This window comes from Oncorhynchus kisutch, unplaced genomic scaffold (genome assembly GCF_002021735.2).
Source record: "Oncorhynchus kisutch isolate 150728-3 unplaced genomic scaffold, Okis_V2 scaffold766, whole genome shotgun sequence".
NCBI classification, from domain to species: Eukaryota; Metazoa; Chordata; class Actinopteri; order Salmoniformes; family Salmonidae; genus Oncorhynchus; species Oncorhynchus kisutch.
In genome coordinates, this window is record NW_022262711.1 from 1,939 (window position 1) to 27,500 (window position 25,562).

General features: G+C 44.9%; 1 protein-coding gene across 1 annotated transcript; it reads left to right on the forward strand.

Annotated features, from left to right (window-relative positions):
- The first annotated feature begins 2,612 nt into the window (after positions 1 to 2,612).
- On the forward strand, positions 2,613 to 20,939 carry LOC116361895 (E3 ubiquitin-protein ligase RBBP6-like). The gene is made up of 3 exons (XM_031816230.1): positions 2,613 to 2,652; positions 11,829 to 11,917; positions 19,265 to 20,939. Exons 1-3 carry the CDS (start codon positions 2,617 to 2,619, stop codon positions 19,395 to 19,397), a joined length of 258 nt encoding a protein of 85 aa, XP_031672090.1. The 5' UTR covers positions 2,613 to 2,616; the 3' UTR covers positions 19,398 to 20,939.
- Positions 20,940 to 25,562: the final 4,623 nt, after the last annotated feature.

The window sequence follows — 25,562 nt, forward strand, 5'->3', positions numbered from 1 at the left end:
TACAGTACCAGTCAAAAGTTTTGGACACACCTCAAGGGTTTTATTTTCTACATTGTAGAATAATAGTGAAGACATTAAAACTATCAACTAACACATATGGAATCATGTAGTAACCAAAAAAATAAATAGATTTTAAGATTCTTCAAAGTAGCCTCCTTTTTGCCTTGTTGATGACAGCTTGTGCTCACTCTTGGCATTCTCTCAACCAGCTTCATGAGGTAGTCACCTGGAATACTTTTCCAACAGTCTTGAAGGAGTTCCCACTTATATTTTTATATTTTTATTTCACCTTTATTTAACCAGGTAGGCCAGTTGAGAACACCTTTATTTAACAGGTAGGCTAGTTGAGAACACCTTTATTTAACCAGGTAGGCTAGTTGAGAACACCTTTATTTAACCAGGTAGGCTAGTGAGAACACCTTTATTTAACCAGGTAGGCTAGTTGAGAACAGCTTATTTAACCAGGTAGGCTAGTTGAGAACACCTTTATTTCACCAGGTAGGCTAGTTGAGAACACCTTTATTTAACCAGGTAGGCTAGTTGAGAACACCTTTATTTAACCAGGTAGGCTAGTTGAGAACACCTTTATTTCACCAGGTAGGCTAGTTGAGAACACCTTTATTTAACCAGGTAGGCTAGTTGAGAACACCTTTATTTCACCAGGTAGGCTAGTTAAGAACACCTTATTTAACCAGGTAGGCTAGTTGAGAACACCTTTATTTAACCAGGTCGGCCAGTTGAGAACACCTTTATTTTAACCAGGTAGGCTAGTTGAGAACACCTTTATTTAACCAGGTAGGCTAGTTGAGAACACCTTTATTTAACCAGGTAGGCTAGTTGAGAACACCTTTATTTAACCAGGTAGGCTAGTTGAGAACACCTTATTTAACCAGGTAGGCTAGTTGAGAACACCTTTATTTTAACCAGGTAGGCTAGTTGAGAACACCTTTATTTAACCGGGGTAGGCTAGTTGAGAACACCTTTATTTCACCGGGTAGGCTAGTTGAGAACACCTTTATTTAACCGGGTAGGCTAGTTGAGAACACCTTTATTTAACCGGGTTGGCTAGTTGAGAACACCTTTATTTAACCAGGTAGGCTAGTTGAGAACACCTTTATTTAACCAGGTCGGCTAGTTGAGAACACCTTTATTTAACCAGGTCGGCCAGTTGAGAACACCTTTATTTAACCAGGTAGGCTAGTTGAGAACACCCTTTATTTAACCAGGTAGGCTAGTGAGAACACCTTTATTTAACCAGGTAGGCCTAGTTGAGAACACCTTTATTTAACCAGGATCGGCCAGTTGAGAACACCTTTATTTAACCAGGTCGGCCAGTTGAGAACAAGTTCTCATTTACAACTGTGACCTGGCCAAGATAAAGCAAAGCAGTTCGCCACAGACAACGACACAGAGTTACACCATGGAGTAAACATAGTCAGTCAATAACACAATAGAACAATCTTTGTACAGTGTTTGGAAATGTAGAAGAGTAGGGAGGCAATAAATAGGCCATAGAGGCGAAATAATTACCATATAGCAATTAAACACTGGAGTGATAGATGTGCAGAAGATGAATGTGCAAGTAGAGATACTGGGGTGCAAAGAGCAAATGAATAACAATATGGGGATGAGGTAGTTGGGTGGGCTATTTACAGATGGGCTGTGTATGCTGAGCACTTGTTGGCTGCTTTTCCTTCACTCTGCGGTCCAACTCATCCCAAACCATCTCACTTGGGTTGAGGTCAGGTGATTGTGGAGGCCTGGTCATCTGATGCAGCACTCCATCACTCTCCTTCTTGGTCCAATAGCCCTTACACAGCCTGGAGGTGTGTTGGGTCATTGTTTCTGTTGAAAAACAAATGATAGTCCCACTAAGCCCAAACCAGATGGGATGGAGTATCACTGCAGAATGCTGTGGGTAGCTATGCTGGTTAAGTGTGCCTTGAACACAGGATGTTAGCATGTGTGCTAACACCTATACAAGAAGCAAGTCACACAGGGTGTAGCATGTTGCTAACACCTATACAAGCTTGCTAGATCGATCATTTTAGGGATTAGACGCCCGCGAAACTGGCGGATTAGACGCCCGCGAAGCTGGAGGAGGGGGATAGACGCCCGCGAAACTGGGGGACTAGACGCCCGTGAAACTGGCGGAGGGGGACTAGACGCCCGTGAAACTGGCGGAGGGGGACTAGACGCCCGTGAAACTGGGGGAGGGGGACTAGAACGCCCGTGAACTGGCGGAGGGGGTGCTGTTTTAAAAAACATATTTTACAAAGACCTAATTTAATGTCACTAAGACTTTTTGGATGTTTTATGAAATTAACTGGTCCTTTTTTTGTAAATCATTTGTTCTGAAGGTAAAAAATAAATAAAAATGATTAGGTGTTTGGGGACTTTTTCATTTCTAATGGTCCTTTTCATGTCTCATTACCAAGCTGATGTGTGTTTATTATGGCAATGTCTCTTCCAGAGTTTCATAACTGACTATTTAATACCATCAACATGGTTTTGACAGTAGATATCTAGCGTGTGTGTGTGTGTGTGTTACTCTACAGTGTGTGTGTGTGTGTGATGGAGAGTAATCAGATTTTTGTCTCAAACAGATTGATGATCATGCTTCATCTATATCACTGGCCCCAACTTTCAAAGGTAAACTATATATTCTCTCCTCTTCACCCTACTTCTGTTCTCTCCTCTTCCCTTCTCCCCTTCTCTCCTTATTTTCTCTCCTTCTCTTCTCTCCTTCTCTTCTCTCCTTATTTTCTCCTTCTCTTCTCTCCTTCTCTCCTCTCCTTCCCTTCTCTCCCCTTCTCTCCTCTCCCCTTCTCCCCTTCTCTCCTTCCCTTCTCTCCTCTTCTCTCCTTCTCCCCATCTCTCCTTCCCTTCTCTCCTTCTCTCTTTTCTCTTAAAACAGTTTGAGTTGGATTGAAACTAAGTGTTAAAAAAAAACTGTTTTCAAAAAGTGATGTTGACTGACTTGGTTGTAATGATCTGATGATGATGATGATGACTGACTTGGTTGTAATGATCTGATGATGATGATGATGACTGACTTGGTTGATATGATGATGATCTTAATTGGTGGTTTTGATGTGATTTGTTTACTGTCCCTGGTCATGTAAAGAGATTTCTCTCTCTGTCTTTTTAGTCTGAAGGAGACGTACACTTGCTGCTGCTTACACTCGTACGTTACACACACACACCACACACACACACTCGTTCGTTACACACACACACACACACACACACACACTCGTTCGTTACACACACACACTCATACGTTACACACACACACACTCGTCCCCGACCACATATCCTGAAGAATGAAGTGTTCGCCTCGTTTTTTTCCCTTCTCTCTCTAAATGAAGACTCAACGGGTTGTCTTTGTTTGTTTTGCTCATACGTGACCTTTCACCCCTAGGACACTAATTATAAACAAACCTGTTATCAATCTTGCTTTCAAATCTTATTGAAGCCCATGTAACAACTTTTAAAAAACATTTCAACAATCCTCTCTACTGCACCATGCTTTTGTCAGCACACTGTGTTTTTGAAGAGATTTACTTCATATATATATACACATTAGCAGATGTAATTTATCCTCAATATGTAGTTTGCTGAAGTAAAACACAAACCTACAGTGTGAACCACGGACGTGATTCTTGGTTGAACCCTTCTGTTGTTGTGATGGAACTGATTTTGTTATTGTTGGTTATATATATTTATTTATACCTTGTGACGTTCAACTAGAGAACAGCATTTACTACTTTTAATGGTGTTAACAGGCTGTGATGACAGTGAGCTGTTAAAAGGACTGTGTTTTGATTGGGTAGCTGGAATGTGGGAGTATGAATGTTTTATCCAATAAAACGTCTCTTGGACCCTGACCGTTTATGCGTGTAGCTGTGATTGGGTAGCTGGAATGTGGAGTGTGAATGTTTTATCCAATAAAACGTCTCTTAGACCCCTGACCGTTTATGCGTGTAGCTGTGATTGGGTAGCTGGAATGTGGGAGTATGAATGTTTTATCCAATAAAACGTCTCTTGGACCCCTGACCGTTTATGCGTGTAGCTGTGATTGGGTAGCTGGAATGTGGGAGTATGAATGTTTTATCCAATAAAACGTCTCTTAGACCCCTGACCGTTTATGCGTGTAGCTGTGATTGGGTAGCTGGAATGTGGGAGTGTGAATGTTTTATCCAATAAAACGTCTCTTAGACCCCTGACCGTTTATGCGTGTAGCTGTGATTGGGTAGCTGGAATGTGGGAGTATGAATGTTTAATTTAAATGTGTTGTTTTATCCAATAAAACGTCTCTTAGACGAAGGATAATATCTGTTTTCTCCCCCAGTGGATTTACACTTCCTGTCCTTTTTCTAAATAATTTTTTTATTTAAAATTTTATTTAAATGTATTTTAATTTATTTTATAGACTTTTTTAAAAATAAAGTCGATTCAAGTGAATCTGGTAGATTAGTATTTTCTCGTGAGAAATAAGGTGCGTCAGCAATGTGTTTTCAGACCAGAGTCAATCTAACAGACTGACTAGGTTAGACACAGATCTAACAGACTGACTAGGTTAGACACAGATCTAACAGACTGACTAGGTTAGACACAGATCTAACAGGACTGACTAGGTTAGACACAGATCTAACAGACTGACTAGGTTAGACACAGATCTAACAGACTGACTAGGTTAGACACAGATCTAACAGACTGACTAGGTTAGACACAGATCTAACAGACTGACTAGGTTAGACACAGATCTAACAGACCGACTAGGTTAGACACAGATCTAACAGACTGACTAGGTTAGACACAGATCTAACAGACCGACTAGGTTAGACACAGATTCAACAGGACCTAACAGACTGACTAGGTTAGACACAGATCTAACAGACTGACTAGGTTAGACACAGATCTAACAGACTGACTAGGTTAGACACAGATTCAACAGGACCTAACAGACTGACTAGGTTAGACACAGATCTAACAGACTGACTAGGTTAGACACAGATCTAACAGACTGACTAGGTTAGACACAGATCTAACAGACCGACTAGGTTAGACACAGATTCAACAGGACCTAACAGACTGACTAGGTTAGACACAGATCTAACAGACTGACTAGGTTAGACACAGATCTAACAGACTGACTAGGTTAGACACAGATCTATCAGGACCTAACAGACCGACTAGGTTAGACACAGATCTAACAGACCGACTAGGTTAGACCACAGATCTAACAGACTGACTAGGTTAGACACAGATCTAACAGACTGACTAGGTTAGACACAGATCTATCAGGACCTAGCAGACCGACTAGGTTAGACACAGATCTATCAGGACCTAACAGACCTGACTAGGTTAGACACAGATCTACAGACGGTACTACAGATAACTGACTAGGTTAGACACAGATCTAACAGACTGACTAGGTTAGACACAGATCTAACAGACTGACTAGGTTAGACACCAGATCTAACAGACTGACTAGGTTAGACACAGATCTAACAGACTGACTAGGTTAGACACAGATCTAACAGACTGACTAGGTTAGACACAGATCTAACAGACTGACTAGGTTAGACACAGATCTAACAGACTGACTAGGTTAGACACAGATCTAACAGACTGACTAGGTTAGACACAGATCTAACAGACTGACTAGGTTAGACACAGATCTAACAGACTGACTAGGTTAGACACAGATCTAACAGGACTGACCTAGGTTAGACACCAGATCTAACAGACTGACTAGGTTAGACACAGATCTAACAGACTGACTAGGTTAGACACAGATCTAACAGACTGACTAGGTTAGACACAGATCTAACAGACTGACTAGGTTAGACACAGATCTAACAGACTGACTAGGTTAGACACAGATCTAACAGACTGACTAGGTTAGACACAGATCTAACAGACTGACTAGGTTAGACACAGATCTAACAGACTGACTAGGTTAGACACAGATCTACAGACTGACTAGGTTAGACACAAGATCTAACAGACTGACTAGGTTAGACACAGATCTAACAGACTGACTAGGTTAGACACAGATCTAACAGACTGACTAGGTTAGACACAGATCTAACAGACGACTAGGTTAGACACCGATCTAGGACAGACTGACTAGGTTAGACACCGATCTAACAGACTGACTAGGTTAGACACAGATCTAACAGACTGACTAGGTTAGACACAGATCTAACAGACTGACTAGGTTAGACACAGATCTAACAGACTGACTAGGTTAGACACAGATCTAACAGACTGACTAGGTTAGCACAGATCTATCAGGACCTAACAGACTGACTAGGTTAGACACAGATTCAACAGGACCTAACAGACTGACTAGGTTAGACACAAGATCTAACAGACTGACTAGGTTAGACACAGATCTAACAGACTGACTAGGTTAGACACAGATCTAACAGACTGACTAGGTTAGACACAGATTCAACAGGACCTAACAGAATGACTAGGTTAGACACAGATCTAACAGACTGACTAGGTTAGACACAGATCTAACAGACGACTAGGTTAGACACAGATCTACCAGACTGACTAGGTTAGACACAGATCTACAGACTGACTAGGTTAGACACAGATCTAACAGACTGACTAGGTTAGACACAGATCTAACGACTGACTAGGTTAGACACAGATCTAACAGACTGACTAGTTAGACCAGATCTAACAGACTGACTAGGTTAGACACAGATCTAACAGACTGACTAGGTTAGACACAGATCTAACAGACTGACTAGGGTTAGACACAGACCTAACAGACTGACTAGGTTAGACACAGATCTATCAGGACCTAACAGACTGACTAGGTTAGACACAGATCTATCAGGACCTAGCAGACCGACTAGGTTAGACACAGATCTATCAGGACCTAACAGACCGACTAGGTTTAGACACAGATCTAACAGACTGACTAGGTTAGACACAGATCTATCAGGACCTACAAGACTGACTAGGTTAGACACAGATTCAACAGGACCTAACAGCTGACTAGGTTAGACACAGATCTAAACAGGACTGACTAGGTTAGACACAGATCTAACAGACTGACTAGGTTAGACACAGATCTAACAGACTGACTAGGTTAGACACAGATCTATCAGGACCTAACAGACTGACTAGGTTAGACACAGATCTATCAGGACCTAGCAGACCGACTAGGTTAGACACAGATCTATCAGGACCTAACAGACCGACTAGGTTAGACACAGATCTAACAGACTGACTAGGTTAGACACAGATATATCAGGACCTAACAGACTGACTAGGTTAGACACAGATTCAACAGGACCTAACAGACTGACTAGGTTAGACACAGATCTAACAGACTGACTAGGTTAGACACAGATCTAACAGACTGACTAGGTTAGACACAGATCTAACAGACTGACTAGGTTAGACACAGATCTAACAGACTGACTAGGTTAGACACAGATCTATCAGGACCTAACAGACCGACTAGGTTAGACACAGATCTAACAGACTGACTAGGTTAGACACAGATCTAACAGACTGACTAGGTAGACACAGATCTAACAGACTGACTAGGTTAGACACAGATCTAACAGACTGACTAGGTTAGACACAGATTCAACAGGACCTAACAGACTGACTAGGTTAGACACAGATTCAACAGGACCTAACAGACTGACTAGGTTAGACACAGATCTAACAGACTGACTAGGTTAGACACAGATCTAACAGACTGACTAGGTTAGACACAGATCTAACAGACTGACTAGGTTAGACACAGATCTAACAGACTGACTAGGTTAGACACAGATCTAACAGACTGACTAGGTTAGACACAGATCTAACAGACTGACTAGGTTAGACACAGATCTAACAGACTGACTAGGTTAGACACAGATCTAACAGACTGACTAGGTTAGACACAGATCTAACAGACTGACTAGGTTAGACACAGATCTAACAGACTGACTAGGTTAGACACAGATCTAACAGACTGACTAGGTTAGACACAGACCTAACAGACTGACTAGGTTAGACACAGATCTATCAGGACCTAACAGACTGACTAGGTAAGACACAGATCTATCAGGACCTAGCAGACCGACTAGGTTAGACACAGATCTAACAGACTGACTAGGTTAGACACAGATCTATCAGGACCTAACAGACCGACTAGGTTAGACACAGACCTAACAGACTGACTAGGTTAGACACAGATCTAACAGACTGACTAGGTAGACACAGATCTAACAGACTGACTAGGTTAGACACAGATCTAACAGACTGACTAGGCTAGGACACAGATCTAACAGACTGACTAGGTTAGACACAGATCTAACAGACTGACTAGGTTAGACACAGATTCAACAGGATCTAACAGACTGACTAGGTTAGACACAGATCTATCAGACTGACTAGGTTAGACACAGATTCAACAGGACCTAACAGACTGACTAGGTTAGACACAGATCTAACAGACTGACTAGGTTAGACACAGATCTAACAGACTGACTAGGTTAGACACAGACCTAACAGACTGACTAGGTTAGACACAGACCTAACAGACTGACTAGGTTAGACACAGATCTAACAGACTGACTAGGTTAGACACAGATCTAACAGACTGACTAGGTTAGACACAGATTCAACAGGACCTAACAGACTGACTAGGTTAGACACAGATCTAACAGACTGACTAGGTTAGACACAGATCTAACAGACTGACTAGGTTAGACACAGATCTAACAGACTGACTAGGTTAGACACAGATCTAACAGACTGACTAGGTTAGACACAGATCTGACAGACTGACTAGGTTAGGTTAGACACAGATCTATCAGGACCTAGCAGACTGACTAGGTTAGACACAGATCTAACAGACTGACTAGTTTAGACACAGATCTAACAGACTGACTAGGTTAGACACAGATCTATCAGACTGACTAGGTTAGACACAGATCTATCAGACTGACTAGGTTAGACACAGATCTATCAGACTGACTAGGTTAGACACAGATCTATCAGACTGACTAGGTTAGACACAGATTCAACAGGACCTAACAGACTGACTAGGTTAGACACAGATCTAACAGACTGACTAGTTTAGACACAGATCTAACAGACTGACTAGTTTAGACACAGATCTAACAGACTGACTAGGTTAGACACAGATCTATCAGACTGACTAGGTTAGACACAGATCTATCAGACTGACTAGGTTAGACACAGATCTATCAGACTGACTAGGTTAGACACAGATCTAACAGACTGACTAGGTTAGACACAGATCTATCAGACTGACTAGGTTAGACACAGATCTAACAGACTGACTAGGTTAGACACAGATCTAACAGACTGACTAGGTTAGACACAGATCTAACAGACTGACTAGGTTAGAAACAGCTCTATCAGGACCTAACAGACTGACTAGGTTAGACACAATCTATCAGACTGACTAGGTTAGACACAGATCTAACAGACTGACTAGGTTAGACACAGATCTAACAGACTGACTAGGTTAGACACAGATCTAACAGTTGACTCTCTCCCCTCCCCTGTCTATATACTAGTTGAACTCTCTCCCCTGTCTATATACTAGTTGACTCTCTCCCCTGTCTATATACTAGTTGACTCTCCCCTGTCTATATACTAGTTGACTCTCTCCCCTGTCTATATACTAGTTGACTCTCTCCCCTGTCTATATACTAGTTGACTCTCTCCCCTGTCTATATACTAGTTGACTCTCTCCCCTGTCTATATGCTAGTTGACTCTCTCCCCTGTCTATATACTAGTTGACTCTCTCCCCTGTCTATATACTAGTTGACTCTCTCCCCTGTCTATATACTAGTTGACTCTCTCCCCTGTCTATATACTAGTTGACTCTCTCCCCTGTCTATATACTAGTTGACTCTCTCCCCTCCCTGTCTATATACTAGTTGACTCTCTCCCCTCCCCTGTCTATATACTAGTTGACTCTCTCCCCTCCCCTGTCTATATACTAGTTGACTCTCTCCCCTCCCCTGTCTATATACTAGTTGACTCTCTCCCCCTGTCTATATACTAGTTGACTCTCTCCCCTGTCTATATACTAGTTGACTCTCTCCCCTGTCTATATACTAGTTGACTCTCTCCCTGTCTATATACTAGTTGACTCTCTCCCCTGTCTATATACTAGTTGACTCTCTCCCCTGTCTATATACTAGTTGACTCTCTCCCCTCCCCTGTCTATATACTAGTTGACTCTCTCCCCTCCCCTGTCTATATACTAGTTGACTCTCTCCCCTCCCCTGTCTATATACTAGTTGACTCTCTCCCCTCCCCTGTCTATATACTAGTTGATCTCTCCTCTCCCCTGTCTATATACTAGTTGACTCTCTCCCCTCCCCTGTCTATATACTAGTTGACTCTCCCCTGTCTATATACTAGTTGACTCTCTCCCCTCCCCTGTCTATATACTAGTTGACTCTCTCCCCTGTCTATATACTAGTTGACTCTCCCCTGTCTATATACTAGTTGACTCTCTCCTCTCCCCTGTCTATATACTAGTTGACTCTCTCCCCTCCCCTGTCTATATACTAGTTGACTCTCTCCCCTCCCCTGTCTATATACTAGTTGACTCTCTCCCCTCCCCTGTCTATATACTAGTTGACTCTCTCCCCTCCCCTGTCTATATACTAGTTGACTCTCTCCCCTGTCTATATACTAGTTGACTCTCTCCTCTGTCTATATACTAGTTGACTCTCTCCCCTGTCTATATACTAGTTGACTCTCTCCCCTGTCTATATACTAGTTGACTCTCTCCCCTGTCTATATACTAGTTGACTCTCTCCTCTGTCTATATAACTAGTTGACTCTCTCCTCTGTCTATATACTAGTTGACTCTCTCCCCTGTCTATATACTAGTTGACTCTCTCCCCTGTCTATATACTAGTTGACTCTCTCCTCTGTCTATATACTAGTTGACTCTCTCCTCTGTCTATATACTAGTTGACTCTCTCCCCTGTCTATATACTAGTTGACTCTCTCCTCTGTCTATATACTAGTTGTGCCACAATGTTGTTCCCTGCTGAACCCGTCCCCAGATAGAAATACCATGGATAGATCTGCTATTGAGGATGACTTGTTCTCCATGTCAGAGAACCATGTCTGTTTTATACATTTCTATTGGATGTTGTTTCCTGCTGAACACGGCCCCGGGGTTGTGTGTCTCTCTGTCTGTCCGTCTGTGACTGTCTGTCTGTCTGTCTGTCCTCTTTCACCCATGGTCTCTATCTAACTATGTCACATATCCTGGTGACCCCTGGTCTCTATCTTTCTTCTATCTATCTTAACTGACTTGCCTGGTTAAATAAAGGTAAAATAAATAAAATAAAATCTACTATGTCATATCCTGGTGACCCCTGGTCTCTATCTAACTATGTCATATCCTGGTGACCCCTGGTCTCTATCTAACTATGTCATATCCTGGTGACCCCTGGTCTCTATCTAACTATGTCATATCCTGGTGACCCCTGGTCTCTATCTAACTATGTCATATCCTGGTGACCCCTGGTCTCTATCTAACTATGTCATATCCTGGTGACCCCTGGTCTCTATCTAACTATGTCATATCCTGGTGACCCCTGGTCTCTATCTAACTATGTCATATCCTGGTGACCCCTGGTCTCTATCTAACTATGTCACATATCCTGGTGACCCCTGGTCTCTATCTAACTATGTCATATCCTGGTGACCCCTGGTCTCTATCTAACTATGTCATATCCTGGTGACCCCTGGTCTCTATCTAACTATGTCATATCCTGGTGGTTTCTGGGAACAGACGGCGAACCTGGCCGAGGCCAACGCATCGGAGGACGACAAGATCAGAGCCATGATGTCACAGTCCAATCACGACTACGACCCCATACAGTGAGTATTACCACACACAGTCCAACCACGACTACGACCCTATCCTGTAACTGAACCAGGAAGTAGCAGCAGCTCTATCCTGTAACTGAACCAGGAAGTAGCAGCAGCTCTATCCTGTAACTGAACCAGGATGTAACAGCAGCTCTATCCTGTAACTGAACCAGGATGTAACAGCAGCTCTATCCTGTAACTGAACCAGGATGTAACAGCAGCTCTATCCTGTAACTGAACCAGGAAGTAGCAGCAGCTCTATCCTGTAACTGACCCAGGATGTAACAGCAGCTCTATCCTGTAACTGAACCAGGATGTAACAGCAGCTCTATCCTGTAACTGAACCAGGATGTAACAGCAGCTCTATCCTGTAACTGAACCAGGATGTAACAGCAGCTCTATCCTGTAACTGAACCAGGAAGTAGCAGCAGCTCTATCCTGTAACTGAACCAGGATGTAACAGCAGCTCTATCCTGTAACTGAACCAGGATGTAACGGCAGCTCTATCCTGTAACTGAACCAGGATGTAACAGCAGCTCTATCCTGTAACTGAACCAGGATGTAACAGCAGCTCTATCCTGTAACTGAACCAGGATGTAACAGCAGCTCTATCCTGTAACTGAACCAGGATGTAACCGCAGCTCTATCCTGTAACTGAACCAGGATGTAACAGCAGCTCTATCCTGTAACTGAACCAGGATGTAACAGCAGCTCTATCCTGTAACTGAACCAGGATGTAACAGCAGCTCTATCCTGTAACTGAACCAGGATGTAACAGCAGCTCTATCCTGTACTGAACCAGGATGTAACAGCAGCTCTATCCTGTAACTGAACCAGGATGTAACAGCAGCTCTATCCTGTAACTGAACCAGGATGTAACAGCAGCTCTATCCTGTAACTGAACCAGGATGTAACAGCAGCTCTATCCTGTAACTGAACCGGGAAGTAACAGCAGCTCTATCCTGTAACTGAACCGGGATGTAACAGCAGCTCTATCCTGTAACTGAACCGGGATGTAACAGCAGCTCTATCCTGTAACTGAACCAGGATGTAACAGCAGCTCTATCCTGTAACTGAACCAGGATGTAACAGCAGCTCTATCCTGTAACTGAACCAGGATGTAACAGCAGCTCTATCCTGTAACTGAACCAGGATGTAACAGCAGCTCTATCCTGTAACTGAACCAGGATGTAACCGCAGCTCTATCCTGTAACTGAACCAGGATGTAACAGCAGCTCTATCCTGTAACTGAACCAGGATGTAACCGCAGCTCTATCCTGGTAACTGAACCGGGATGTAACAGCAGCTCTATCCTGTAACTGAACCGGGATGTAACAGCAGCTCTATCCTGTAACTGAACCGGGATGTAACAGCAGCTCTATCCTGTAACTGAACCGGGATGTAACAGCAGCTCTATCCTGTAAACTGAACCGGGATGTAACAGCAGCTCTATCCTGTAACTGAACCGGGATGTAACAGCAGCTCTATCCTGTAACTGAACCGGGATGTAACAGCAGCTCTATCCTGTAACTGAACCGGGATGTAACAGCAGCTCTATCCTGTAACTGAACCAGGATGTAACAGCAGCTCTATCCTGTAACTGAACCAGGATGTAACAGCAGCTCTATCCTGTAACTGAACCAGGATGTAACAGCAGCTCTATCCTGTAACTGAACCAGGATGTAACAGCAGCTCTATCCTGTAACTGAACCAGGATGTAACAGCAGCTCTATCCTGTAACTGAACCAGGATGTAACAGCAGCTCTATCCTGTAACTGAACCAGGATGTAACAGCAGCTCTATCCTGTAACTGAACCAGGATGTAACAGCAGCTCTATCCTGTAACTGAACCAGGATATAACAGCAGCTCTATCCTGTAACTGAACCAGGATGTAGCAGCAGCTCTATCCTGTAACTGAACCAGGAAGTAGCAGCAGCTCTATCCTGTAACTGAACCAGGATGTAACAGCAGCTCTATCCTGTAACTGAACCAGGATGTAACAGCAGCTCTATCCTGTAACTGAACCAGGATGTAACAGCAGCTCTATCCTGTAACTGAACCAGGATGTAACAGCAGCTCTATCCTGTAACTGAACCAGGATGTAACAGCAGCTCTATCCTGTAACTGAACCAGGATGTAACCGCAGCTCTATCCTGTAACTGAACCAGGATGTAACAGCAGCTCTATCCTGTAACTGAACCAGGATGTAACAGCAGCTCTATCCTGTAACTGAACCAGGATGTAACAGCAGCTCTATCCTGTAACTGACCCAGGATGTAACAGCAGCTCTATCCTGTAACTGAACCAGGATGTAACAGCAGCTCTATCCTGTAACTGAACCAGGATGTAACAGCAGCTCTATCCTGTAACTGACCCAGGATGTAACAGCAGCTCTATCCTGTAACTGAACCAGGATGTAACAGCAGCTCTATCCTGTAACTGAACCAGGATGTAACAGCAGCTCTATCCTGTAACTGAACCAGGAAGTAGCAGCCGCTCTATCCTGTAACTGAATCAGGATGTAACAGCAGCTCTATCCTGTAACTGAATCAGGATGTAACAGCAGCTCTATCCTGTAACTGAACCAGGATGTAACAGCAGCTCTATCCTGTAACTGAACCAGGATGTAACAGCAGCTCTATCCTGTAACTGAACCAGGATGTAACAGCAGCTCTATCCTGTAACTGAACCAGGATGTAACAGCAGCTCTATCCTGTAACTGAACCAGGATGTAACAGCAGCTCTATCCTGTAACTGAACCAGGATGTAACAGCAGCTCTATCCTGTAACTGAACCAGGATGTAACAGCAGCTCTATCCTGTAACTGAACCAGGATGTAACAGCAGCTCTATCCTGTAACTGAACCGGGATGTAACAGCAGCTCTATCCTGTAACTGAACCGGGATGTAACAGCAGCTCTATCCTGTAACTGAACCGGGATGTAACAGCAGCTCTATCCTGTAACTGAACCGGGATGTAACAGCAGCTCTATCCTGTAACTGAACCGGGATGTAACAGCAGCTCTATCCTGTAACTGAACCGGGATGTAACAGCAGCTCTATCCTGTAACTGAACCGGGATGTAACAGCAGCTCTATCCTGTAACTGAACCGGGATGTAACAGCAGCTCTATCCTGTAACTGAACCGGGATGTAAACAGCAGGCTCTATCCTGTAACTGAACCGGGATGTAACAGCAGCTCTATCCTGTAACTGAACCGGGATGTAACAGCAGCTCTATCCTGTAACTGAACCAGGATGTAACAGCAGCTCTATCCTGTAACTGAACCAGGATGTAACAGCAGCTCTATCCTGTAACTGAACCAGGATGTAACAGCAGCTCTATCCTGTAACTGAACCAGGGATGTAACAGCAGCTCTATCCTGTAACTGAACCGGGATGTAACAGCAGCTCTATCCTGTAACTGAACCGGGATGTAACAGCAGCTCTATCCTGTAACTGACCCGGGATGTAACAGCAGCTCTATCCTGTAACTGAACCGGGATGTAACAGCAGCTCTATCCTGTAACTGAAACCGGGATGTAAACAGCAGCTCTATCCTGTAACTGAACCCAGGATGTAACAGCAGCTCTATCCTGTAACTGAACCAGGATGTAACAGCAGCTCTATCCTGTAACTGAACCAGGATGTAACAGCAGCTCTATCCTGTAACTGAACCAGGATGTAACAGCAGCTCTATCCTGTAACTGAACCAGGATGTAACAGCAGCTCTATCCTGTAACTGAACCAGGATGTAACAGCAGCTCTATCCTGTAACTGAACCAGGATGTAACAGCAGCTCTATCCTGTAACTGACCCAGGATGTAACAGCAGCTCTATCCTGTAACTGACCCAGGATGTAACAGCAGCTCTATCCTGTAACTGAACCAGGATGTAACAGCAGCTCTATCCTGTAACTGAACCAGGATGTAACAGCAGCTCTATCCTGTAACTGAACCAGGATGTAACAGCAGCTCTATCCTGTAACTGAACCAGGAAGTAGCAGCAGCTCTATCCTGTAACTGAACCAGGATGTAACAGCAGCTCTATCCTGTAACTGAACCAGGATGTAACAGCAGCTCTATCCTGTAACTGAACCAGGATGTAACAGCAGCTCTATCCTGTAACTGAACCAGGATGTAACAGCAGCTCTATCCTGTAACTGAACCAGGATGTAACAGCAGCTCTATCCTGTAACTGAACCAGGATGTAACAGCAGCTCTATCCTGTAACTGAACCGGGATGTAACAGCAGCTCTATCCTGTAACTGAACCGGATGTAACAGCAGCTCTATCCTGTAACTGAACCGGGATGTAACAGCAGCTCTATCCTGTAACTGAACCGGGATGTAACAGCAGCTCTATCCTGTAACTGAACCGGGATGTAACAGCAGCTCTATCCTGTAACTGAACCGGGATGTAACAGCAGCTCTATCCTGTAACTGAACCGGGATGTAACAGCAGCTCTATCCTGTAACTGAACCGGGATGTAACAGCAGCTCTATCCTGTAACTGAACCGGGATGTAACAGCAGCTCATATCCTGTAACTGAACAGGATGTAACAGCAGCTCTATCCTGTAACTGAACCAGGATGTAACAGCAGCTCTATCCTGTAACTGAACCAGGATGTAACAGCAGCTCTATCCTGTAACTGAACCAGGATGTAACAGCAGCTCTATCCTGTAACTGAACCGGATGTAACAGCAGCTCTATCCTGTAACTGAACCGGGATGTAACAGCAGCTCTATCCTGTAACTGACCCGGGATGTAACAGCAGCTCTATCCTGTAACTGAACCGGGATGTAACAGCAGCTCTATCCTGTAACTGAACCGGGATGTAACAGCAGCTCTATCCTGTAACTGAACCGGGATGTAACAGCAGCTCTATCCTGTAACTGACCCAGGATGTAACAGCAGCTCTATCCTGTAACTGAACCAGGATGTAACAGCAGCTCTATCCTGTAACTGAACCAGGATGTAACAGCAGCTCTATCCTGTAACTGAACCAGGATGTAACAGCAGCTCTATCCTGTAACTGAACCAGGATGTAACAGCAGCTCTATCCTGTAACTGAACCAGGATGTAACAGCAGCTCTATCCTGTAACTGAACCAGGATGTAACAGCAGCTCTATCCTGTAACTGACCCAGGATGTAACAGCAGCTCTATCCTGTAACTGACCCAGGATGTAACAGCAGCTCTATCCTGTAACTGAACCAGGATGTAACAGCAGCTCTATCCTGTAACTGAACCAGGATGTAACAGCAGCTCTATCCTGTAACTGAACCAGGATGTAACAGCAGCTCTATCCTGTAACTGAACCAGGAAGTAGCAGCAGCTCTATCCTGTAACTGAACCAGGATGTAACAGCAGCTCTATCCTGTAACTGAACCAGGATGTAACAGCAGCTCTATCCTGTAACTGAACCAGGATGTAACAGCAGCTCTATCCTGTAACTGAACCAGGATGTAACAGCAGCTCTATCCTGTAACTGAACCAGGATGTAACAGCAGCTCTATCCTGTAACTGAACCAGGATGTAACAGCAGCTCTATCCTGTAACTGCACCAGGATGTAGCAGCAGCTCTATCCTGTAACTGAACCAGGATGTAACAGCAGCTCTATCCTGTAACTGAACCAGGATGTAACAGCAGCTCTATCCTGTAACTGAACCAGGATGTAACAGCAGCTCTATCCTGTAACTGAACCAGGATGTAACAGCAGCTCTATCCTATAACTGAACCAGGATGTAACAGCAGCTCTATCCTGTAACTGAACCAGGATGTAACAGCAGCTCTATCCTGTAACTGAACCAGGATGTAACAGCAGCTCTATCCTGTAACTGAACCAGGATGTAACAGCAGCTCTATCCTGTAACTGAACCAGGATGTAACAGCAGCTCTATCCTGTAACTGAACCAGGGATGTAACAGCAGCTCTATCCTGTAACTGACCCAGGATGTAACAGCAGCTCTATCCTGTAACTGAACCAGGATGTAACAGCAGCTCTATCCTGTAACTGAACCAGGAAGTAGCAGCAGCTCTATCCTGTAACTGACCCAGGATGTAACAGCAGCTCTATCCTGTAACTGAACCAGGATGTAACAGCAGCTCTATCCTGTAACTGAACCAGGATGTAACAGCAGCTCTATCCTGTAACTGAACCAGGATGTAACAGCAGCTCTATCCTGTAACTGAACCAGGATGTAACAGCAGCTCTATCCTGTAACTGAACCAGGATGTAACAGCAGCTCTATCCTGTAACTGAACCAGGAAGTAGCAGCAGCTCTATCCTGTAACTGACCCAGGATGTAACAGCAGCTCTATCCTGTAACTGAACCAGGATGTAACATCAGCTCTATCCTGTAACTGAACCAGGATGTAACCGCAGCTCTATCCTGTAACTGAACCAGGATGTAACAGCAGCTCTATCCTGTAACTGAACCAGGATGTAACAGCAGCTCTATCCTGTAACTGAACCAGGATGTAACAGCAGCTCTATCCTGTAACTGAACCAGGATGTAACAGCAGCTCTATCCTGTAACTGAACCAGGATGTAACCGCAGCTCTATCCTGTAACTGAACCAGGATGTAACAGCAGCTCTATCCTGTAACTGAACCAGGATGTAACAGCAGCTCTATCCTGTAACTGAACCAGGATGTAACAGCAGCTCTATCCTGTAACTGAACCAGGATGTAACAGCAGCTCTATCCTGTAACTGAACCAGGATGTAACAGCAGCTCTATCCTGTAACTGAACCAGGAAGTAGCAGCAGCTCTATCCTGTAACTGAACCAGGATGTAACCGCAGCTCTATCCTGTAACTGAACCAGGATGTAACAGCAGCTCTATCCTGTAACTGAACCAGGATGTAACAGCAGCTCTATCCTGTAACTGAACCAGGATGTAACCGCAGCTCTATCCTGTAACTGAACCAGGATGTAACAGCAGCTCTATCCTGTAACTGAACCAGGATGTAACAGCAGCTCTATCCTGTAACTGAACCAGGATGTAACAGCAGCTCTATCCTGTAACTGAACCAGGATGTAACAGCAGCTCTATCCTGTAACTGAACCAGGAAGTAGCAGCAGCTCTATCCTGTAACTGAACCAGGAAGTAGCAGCAGCTCTATCCTGTAACTGAACCAGGATGTAACAGCAGCTCTATCCTGTAACTGAACCAGGATGTAACAGCAGCTCTATCCTGTAACTGAACCAGGATGTAACAGCAGCTCTATCCTGTAACTGAACCGGGATGTAACAGCAGCTCTATCCTGTGTTAATGTTGACAGCTGTCTGGACTATCAGTAATGTGTTAACGTTGTGTTAACGTTGTGTTAACGTTGTATTCATGTTATTAGTTATGTGAAGAAGTTGACCGGTCCACCTCCAGCCAACTACACCTGTTATCGCTGTGGCAAGAATGGACATCACATCAGGAACTGTCCTACTGGGGTAAGACATCACATCAGGAACTGTCCTACTAACGGGTAAGACATCACATCAGGAACTGTCCTACTAACGGGTAAGACATCACATCAGGAACTGTCCTACTAACGGGGTAAGACATCACATCAGGAACTGTCCTACTAACGGGGTAAGACATCACATCAGGAACTGTCCTACTAACGGGGTAAGACATCACATCAGGAACTGTCCTACTAACGGGGTAAGACATCACATCAGGAACTGTCCTACTAACGGGGTAAGACATCACATCAGGAACTGTCCTACTAACGGGGTAAGACATCACATCAGGAACTGTCCTACTAACGGGGTAAGACATCACATCAGGAACTGTCCTACTAACGGGGTCAGACATCACATCAGGAACTGTCCTACTAACGGGGTCAGACATCACATCAGGAGCTGTCCTACTAACGGGGTAAGACAACACATCAGGAACTGTCCTAATGGGGTAAGACATCACATCAGGAACTGTCCTAATGGGGTAAGACATCACATCAGGAACTGTCCTACTAACGGGTAAGACATCACATCAGGAACTGTCCTACTAACGGGGTCAGACATCACATCAGGAACTGTCCTACTAACGGGGTCAGACAACACATCAGGAACTGTGTCCTACTAACGGGGTAAGACATCACATCAGGAACTGTGTCCTACTAACGGGGTAAGACAACACATCAGGAACTGTCCTAATGGGGTAAGACATCACATCAGGAACTGTCCTAATGGGGTAAGACGACACATCAGGAACTGTCCTAATGGGGTAAGACATCACATCAGGAACTGTCCTACTAACGGGTAAGACATCACATCAGGAACTGTCCTACTAACGGGGTCAGACATCACATCAGGAGCTGTCCTACTAACGGGGGTAAGACATCACATCAGGAACTGTCCTACTAACGGGGTAAGACAACACATCAGGAACTGTGTCCTACTAACGGGGTAAGACATCACATCAGGAACTGTGTCCTACTAACGGGGTAAGACATCACATCAGGAACTGTGTCCTACTAACGGGGTAAGACATCACATCAGGAACTGTCCTACTAACGGGGTAAGACAACACATCAGGAACTGTGTCCTACTAACGGGGTAAGACATCACATCAGGAACTGTGTCCTACTAACGGGGTAAGACATCACATCAGGAACTGTGTCCTACTAACGGGGTAAGACATCACATCAGGAACTGTCCTACTAACGGGGTCAGACATCACATCAGGAACTGTCCTACTAACGGGGTAAGACAACACATCAGGAACTGTCCTACTAACGGGGTAAGACAACACATCAGGAACTGTCCTACTAACGGGGTAAGACAACACATCAGGAACTGTCCGAATGGGGTAAGACATCACATCAGGAACTGTCCTACTAACGGGGTAAGACATCACATCAGGAACTGTCCTAACGGGGTAAGACAACACATCAGGAACTGTCCTACTAACAGGGTAAGACATCACATCCTTGGTGTGTGTGTGTGTTATCGTTGTTCAGAGCAACCCAGTAAGTGTGTGTCTGTGTGTGTGTGCGTGTGGTTGTCTGTGTGTGTGTGTGTGTGTGTGTGTGTGTGTGTGGTTGTGTGTGTGTGTGCGTGTGGTTGTCTGTGTGTGTGGTTGTCTGTGTGTGTGTGTGTGTGTTAGAAGGAGAAAGGGTTTGAGCCGCCCCAGAGGATCAAGAAGAGTACCGGCATCCCCCGTTCCTTCATGAAGGAAGTGGACGACCCGTCTATAAAGGGAGCCATGTTGACCAACACCGGCCACTACGCCATCCCTACGATAGACGCGTGAGTTACCTCCGACCTCTGACCCCCCCCCACCCCCCCCTCCCCCTGTTGACCAACACCGGCCACTACGCCATCCCTACGATAGACGCGTGAGTTACCTCCGACCTCTGTCCCCCTGTTGACCAACACCGGCCACTACGCCATCCCTACGATAGACGCGTGAGTTACTGCCGACCTCTGGACCCCCTGTTGACCAACACCGGCCACTACGCCATCCCTACGATAGACGCGTGGGTTACCTCCGACCTCTGACCCCCCCCCCCCCCCCCATGTTGACCAACACCGGCCACTACGCCATCCCTACGATAGACGCGTGAGTTACCTCCGACCTCTGACCCCCCCCCCCCTCCCCATGCGACCAACACCGGCCACTACGCCATCCCTACGATAGACGCGTGAGTTACCTCCGACCTCTGACCCCCCCCCCCCCCCTGTTGACCAACACCGGCCACTACGGCCACCCCTACGATAGACGCGTGAGTTACTGCTGACCTCTGACCTCTGAGTAGATGGTATCGAGTACAGTATATACATATGAGATGAGTAATGTAGGGTATGGTAACAGTATAGCTGGTTTAACAGTATATATATATGAGATGAGTAATGTAGGGTATGGTAACAGTATAGCTGGTTTAACAGTATATACATATGAGTATGAGTATGTAGGGTAACAGTATAGCTGGTTTAACAGTATATACATATGAGATGAGTAATGTAGGGTAACATTATAGCTGGTTTAACAGTATATATATATGAGATGAGTAATGTAGGGTACCATTATAGCTGGTTTAACAGTATATACATATGAGATGAGTAATGTAGGGTATGGTAAACATTATACTGGTTTAACAGTATATATATATGAGATGAGTAATGTAGGGTATGGTAACATTATAGCTGGTTTAACAGTATATATATATGAGATGAGTAATGTAGGGTATGGTAACAGTATAGCTGGTTTAACAGTATATATATATGAGATGAGTAATGTAGGGTATGGTAACATTATATATAGTGGCTAGTGAAACATTTATTACATCCAAATGTTAATTATTAAAGTGGCTAGAGATTTGAGTAACCACCTCAGACACGAGCTTTTAGAAAGGTTATGGTTTGCCTGACCTTTAACCCCTGACCTCTGACGTCTAACCCTCTGTGTGTGTGTGTCCTCCACAGTGAGGCCTACGCTTTAGGTAAGAAGGAGAGGCCTCCGTTCGTCCCCAAGGACCAGTCCAGTTCCGAGGAGGACGAGGATCCAGTCCTGATGAGCTCCTCTGTCTGCTCTGTAAAGACCTGATGACTGACGCTGTGGTCATTCCCTGCTGTGGCAACTCCTACTGCGACGACTGTGAGTCGACAAACACACACCTGTAAAGACCTGATGACTGACGCCGTCTCCTCTCCTCAGGTTATCCATAGTGACTGATGCTGTCTGCTCTGTAAAGACCTGATGACTGACGCCGGTCCTCTCCTCAGGTATCCATAGTGACTGATGCTGTCTCCTCTCCTCAGGTATCCATAGTGACTGATGCTGTCTCCTCTCCTCAGTATCCATAGTGACTGATGCTGTCTCCTCTCCTCAGGTATCCATAGTGACTGATGCTATCTCCTCTCCTCAGGTATCCATAGTGACTGATGCTGTCTCCTCTCCTCAGGTGTCCATAGTGACTGATGCTGTCTCCTCTCCTCAGGTGTCCATAGTGACTGATGCTGTCTCCGCAGGTATCCGTAGAGACTGATGCTGTCTCCTCTACGCAGGTATCCGTAGTGACTGATGCCGTCTCCTCTCCTCAGTTATCCGTAGTGACTGATGCTGTCTCCTCTCTTCAGGTATCCATAGTGACTGATGCTGTCTCCTCTCCTCAGGTATCCGTAGTGACTGATGCTGTCTCCTCTCCTCAGGTATCCGTAGTGACTGATGCTGTCTCCTCTCCTCAGGTATCCATAGTGACTGATGCTCTCTCCTCTCCTCAGGTATCCATAGTGACTGATGCTCTCTCCTCTCCTCAGGTATCCATAGTGACTGATGCTGTCTCCTCAGGTATCCATAGTGACTGATGCTGTCTCCTCAGGTATCCATAGTGACTGATGCTCTCTCCTCTCCTCAGGTATCCATAGTGACTGATGCTGTCTCCTCTCCTCAGGTATCCATAGTGACTGATGCTCTCTCCTCTCCTCAGGTATCCATAGTGACTGATGCTCTCTCCTCTCCACAGGTATCCCAAAGTGACTGATGCTCTCTCCTCTCCTCAGGTATCCATAGTGACTGATGCTGTCTCCTCTCCTCAGGTATCCATAGTGACTGATGCTCTCTCCTCTCCTCAGGTATCCATAGTGACTGATGCTCTCTCCTCTCCTCAGGTATCCATAGTGACTGATGCTCTCTCCTCTCCACAGGTATCCATAGTGACTGATGCTCTCTCCTCTCCTCAGGTATCCATAGTGACTGATGCTCTCTCCTCTCCTCAGGTATCCATAGTGACTGATGCTGTCTCCTCCGGTATCCATAGTGACTGATGCTCTCTCCTCTCCTCAGGTATCCATAGTGACTGATGCTGTCTCCTCTCCTCAGGTATCCGTACGTCTCTGCTGGAGTCAGAGGAACATGTGTGTCCCACCTGTAGCCAATCGAATGTCTCCCCCTGACGCGCTCATAGCCAATAAGTTCCTGCGCCAGGTAAAACTCTCTCAGGCTCCGCCTACTCAACCCTGGCCTTTATTTAGTGAGGTAACGTGTATGAAATGTTCCACAACATACAGGTGTCTTCAGAAGTATTCAGACCACTTGACTTTTTCCACATTTTGTTACGTTATACAGTCTTGTTCTAAAATTGATTAAATAGTTTTAAAAAAAATAGTCTACACACAATACCCCATAATGACATCCCCAATACCCCCTTAATGACATCCCAATACCCCCTAATGACATCCCAATACCCCCTAATGGACATCCCAATACCCCCTAATGACATCACAATACCCCCTAATGACATCCCAATACCCCCCTAATGACATCCCAATACCCCCTAATGACATCACAATACCCCCTAATGACATCACAATACCCCCTAATGGACATCCCAATACCCCCTAATGACATCACAATACCCCATAATGACATCACACTACCCGATACTGACATCAACAATATCCCATAATGAATCACACTACCCGATAGTGACATCACAATATCCCATAATGACATCACACTACCCGATAGTGACATCACAATATCCATAATGACATCACACTACCCGATAGTGACATCACAATATCCCATAATGAACATCACAATATCCATAATGACATAAAACACTACCCGATAGTGACATCACAATATCCCATAATGACATCACAATATCCCCATAATGACATCACACTACCCCATAATGACATCACAATATCCCATAATGACATAACACTACCCGATAGTGACATCACAATATCCCATAATGACATCACAATACCCCATAATGACATCACACTACCCTATTGTGACAAAGCTAAAACAGAAATATCACAGTTCCATCAGTATTCAGACCCTTCACTCAGTACTTTGTTGAAGCACCTTTGGCAGCGATTACAGCCTCGAGTCTTCTTGGGGTATGATGCTACAAGCTTGGCACACCTGTATTTGGGGAGTTTCTCCCATTCTTCTCTGCAGATCCTCTCAATCTCTGTCAGGTTGGATGGGGAGCGTTGCTGCACAGGTATTTTCAGGTCTCTCCAGAGATGTTAGATCGGGTTCAAGTCCGGGCCACTCAAGGGACATTCAGAAACTTGTTCCAAAGCCATTCTTGTGTCGTTGTCCTGTTGGAAGGTGAACCTTCGCCACCAGTCTGAGGTGCTGAGCGCTCTGAAGCAGGTTGTTACAAGGATCTCTTAGTACTTTGCTCCGTTCATCTTTTCCCTCGATCCTGACTAGTCTCCCAGTCCCTGCCGCTGAAAAAACATCCCCACAGCATGATGCTGCCACCACCACCCATGCTTCACCGTAGGGATGGTGCCAGGTTTCCTCCAGACGTGACGCTTGGCATTCAGGCCAAAGAGTTCAATCTTGGGTTTCATCAGACCAGAGATCTTGTTTCTCATGGTCTGAGAGTCCTTTAGGTGCCTTTTGGCAAATCCAAGAGGGCTGTCATGTGCCTTTTACTGAGGAGTGGCTTCTGTCTGGCCACTCTACATAAAGGCCTGATTGGTGGAGTGCTGCGGCCAACTCTAGGAAGAGTCTTGGTGGTTCCAAACTTTTTCCATTTGAGACTGATGGGGACAGCAGAAATGTTTTGGTTTCCCTTCCCCAGATCTGTGCCCTCGACACCAATCCTGTCTCAGATCTCTACGGAGAATTCCTTCGACCTCATGGCTATGTAAATAAATAATTATTATTATTACTGATTTCTG